This window comes from Carlito syrichta, unplaced genomic scaffold (genome assembly GCF_000164805.1).
Source record: "Carlito syrichta isolate Samal-C Ts95f unplaced genomic scaffold, Tarsius_syrichta-2.0.1 Scaffold103372, whole genome shotgun sequence".
Taxonomy (NCBI): Eukaryota; Metazoa; Chordata; class Mammalia; order Primates; family Tarsiidae; genus Carlito; species Carlito syrichta.
Window position 1 is genome coordinate 27,256 of NW_007047468.1, and position 2,587 is coordinate 29,842.

At 64.6% G+C, this 2,587-nt stretch overlaps 2 protein-coding genes across 3 annotated transcripts in view; one reads left to right on the plus strand and one right to left on the minus strand.

Moving 5' to 3' along the window:
• INTS11 (integrator complex subunit 11) overlaps positions 1-679 on the plus strand; it is an 8,790-nt gene extending 8,111 nt beyond the window's left edge. For both annotated transcript variants that reach the window (XM_021716029.1, XM_021716032.1), the window contains 3 exons: positions 1-141; positions 224-353; positions 442-679. The exon at positions 1-141 is cut by the window's left edge and continues 67 nt beyond it. In XM_021716029.1, the coding sequence (XP_021571704.1) occupies positions 1-141; positions 224-353; positions 442-507 (337 nt within the window). In that variant the 3' untranslated portion in view covers positions 508-679. The remainder of the gene's footprint in view (positions 142-223; positions 354-441) is intronic.
• PUSL1 (pseudouridylate synthase-like 1) lies at positions 674-2,495 on the minus strand. The gene is made up of 4 exons (XM_021716044.1): positions 2,342-2,495; positions 1,573-1,627; positions 1,328-1,498; positions 674-1,012 (listed from the first exon to the last, which is right to left on the minus strand). Exons 1-4 carry the CDS (start codon positions 2,491-2,493, stop codon positions 986-988), a joined length of 405 nt encoding a protein of 134 aa, XP_021571719.1. The 5' UTR covers positions 2,494-2,495; the 3' UTR covers positions 674-985.
• Positions 2,496-2,587: the final 92 nt, after the last annotated feature.

Here is a 2,587-nt window from a genome sequence, read left to right on the forward strand (position 1 = left end):
CTCGGAGCAGGCCCTCAAGGAGCTGGGTCTGGCAGAGCACCAGCTGCGCTTCACCTGCCGCGTCCACCTGCCTGACTCACGCCTGCATGAAGCGCGCAAGGAGCAGGAGATGGCACTGCGGGTGTACAGTCACCTCAAGAGGTGGGTCTGTCCCGCTCCCCCTGCTCCAGCCCACCCTCACTCTGCCCTGCCGCCAGGCAGACTCTCACCCCGCCTTTTGCAGCATCCTGAAAGACCACTGTGTGCAGCACCTTCCAGATGGCTCCGTAACTGTGGAGTCCATCCTCATCCAGGCAGCTGCGCCCTCCGAGGACCCCAGCGCCAAGGTGCTGCTGGTCTCCTGGACCTACCAGGTGAGGGTGGTGGCACCCTTCCTCCTCTTCCTACGCGGCCTGCGGGGGGCCATGTGAAGGTGACTATGGCCTCTTCTCTTTGGGGCAGGATGAGGAGTTGGGGAGCTACCTCACGGCGCTGCTCAAGAAGGGGCTCCCCCAGGCTCCCAGCTGAGCCCCTTGGGCATGCTGCCCACGGGAGGAACCAGGCTTCCACTTCAGGACTGGGTGTCCCAGGTGAGCGGAGCCCATGGCAGGGCCAGACCCTGGCCTTGGAGACGGTGCCCCGGCATCACAGGCCTGCCAGAGCAGCGGCTTCCAGCTGAAGAAATAAACAGGTCTCTGGATCTCTCGCCTTTTATTCCCACTCCTGGCCCCGTGATGACTGCTGGCTGGGGACTCTGGGACAGCAATGTCTAGTAAAAGCAGACGCAAAGGCCACCTGGTGCTCTCCCGTTGGTACAACATGTCTCCTGCACCAGGGGCGGGGGTCTCCAGGGCACTGGGGCTTTGGCAGGTATGATGGACACAGGAAGTCGAGCAGGCATGCTGTGGTCCCTGGAAGCTGTGACATGCTGGCCTACCCGCACAGGGCTGGTGCCTGCTGGGCTTGCTGTGCCGTGGCCGGCCTGACTTTGGTGGAAGATCCAGGGTCATCTGTGGTCTCCACACTGTGGGCCCTGCAAGGTATAGGAGGCAGGACTTATGGACAGACCGGTCCCTAGGCAGAGGGCTAGCCCAGAGCCCTCCCACCACTGAGGTCTGCTCATAGGAGCAGGGGAGCTCTGGGAGGTCCCTTCATGCCAGCCTCTGCCTGGGTAACTGCTCCTGGCACGTCTGGCTCTTCCAGGGGTCAGGTAAGATTCCCATCTGAGACAGTGGAGGCCTCCACTGAGGCTCTGACTACCACGAGCCCCTCCCCAGTGTGGACCCAGCCTCAGGAGGGACCCAGGCAGTGGGGTGCGCGTCCAGACCCTGCCCAGGCCGGCTCTTACCGAGGTCTCCAGGGCCCCATACAGGACCGATTTCAGGAAAAGGCCGTGGGCTGGGGCTACGCGTGCCTGGTGCTTGCCCAGAGGGTCCCGGCTCTCCAGAATTGCCTTCACCTGGGTGGGTGTCAGAGCTCCCAGCCCCACAGCCACCAGCACAGCTGTCATCCTCCGCACCTGCAACTCAGCCCAGATTGGCACAGGCCCTGCCTGCACCCATCCCCAGGAGGACCCCAGCGGGACCCCTGTACCTGTCTGTACAGGAAGGACTGGCTCTCAAACTCCAGCGTCCAGAACTGTAGCCTGCTGGGGAGATGGGTACCTGTGATGTACACCTACCGTGTGGTCTCAGGCAGGCTGGGCCCTCAGTGCCCCCTTGCCCAGGTAGGCGTATAGGAGGGGGCAAAACCAGGTAATGCTTGTACTGCAGGACTCTGGGGGCCTGGACAGGCCTGACCACTGCTTGCTTCCCTGGGCCCTCCTGGAGATGGCGTTCGGGCCAAGGTCCTGCGTGTGTAGAGTTGGGCTGGCCCCTCTGCCAGAGACCAGGAGCCTGGAGATACAAAGTTTCTCTTCTGCTCAGAGCTGGGCCCACTGGGGGGCTCTGGAGGCCAGCAGCTGCCACCTGGCGGGAGGACCCTGGATGGTGCCGGGGGCAGCAGAATTTCGCCCCTGCCTGGCTTGGCTGAGATGTCCTACCCCAGTGAAGCCTTTTCAGTGGTTGCCAAAACCCATGCACTGGGCAGAGAACTCTGGGCAGGGGTTCTCGGAGAAAGGCAGCCTTCTCTGCCCTCGGCTTCCAGCCTGGCAGGGATCCCAACCCAGAAAGCACAGCTGCAGACGCGGGGGTGTCCAGGCCACACCACTCACCGCCCTGCACCCCCCAGCTGGCCAGCATCCCGCCCTGCCCACCAGGCCCTGCAGCCTCCTGGCTGCCCCAACCCAGCCTTGACCTGCCGTGGCTAAATTCAGTGCTGGTGACCCAGGGCCGGGCCACAGGGTGAGGCGACGCCTCCTCACCTGCTCTCCTGGGGGAGGGCAAAGAGGCTGGCAGGGCCGGGGGACACTGACACTTGGCGCAGCGTTCGCACGGGGCTGGGGGCTGGGCTGCCGGCCGACTGGAAGGCGCTGAAGTCGTGTGTCCCGAGGAGGTGCTGGGCGGCCTCTCGCATGGCTACCACGTCCAGGCAGCTTCAGGGAGCAGAACCAGCCAGCAGGGGAGCAGGGCCCGCCCGGTGGGCCGCCCTCTCCCCTGCGCCCTTGCCC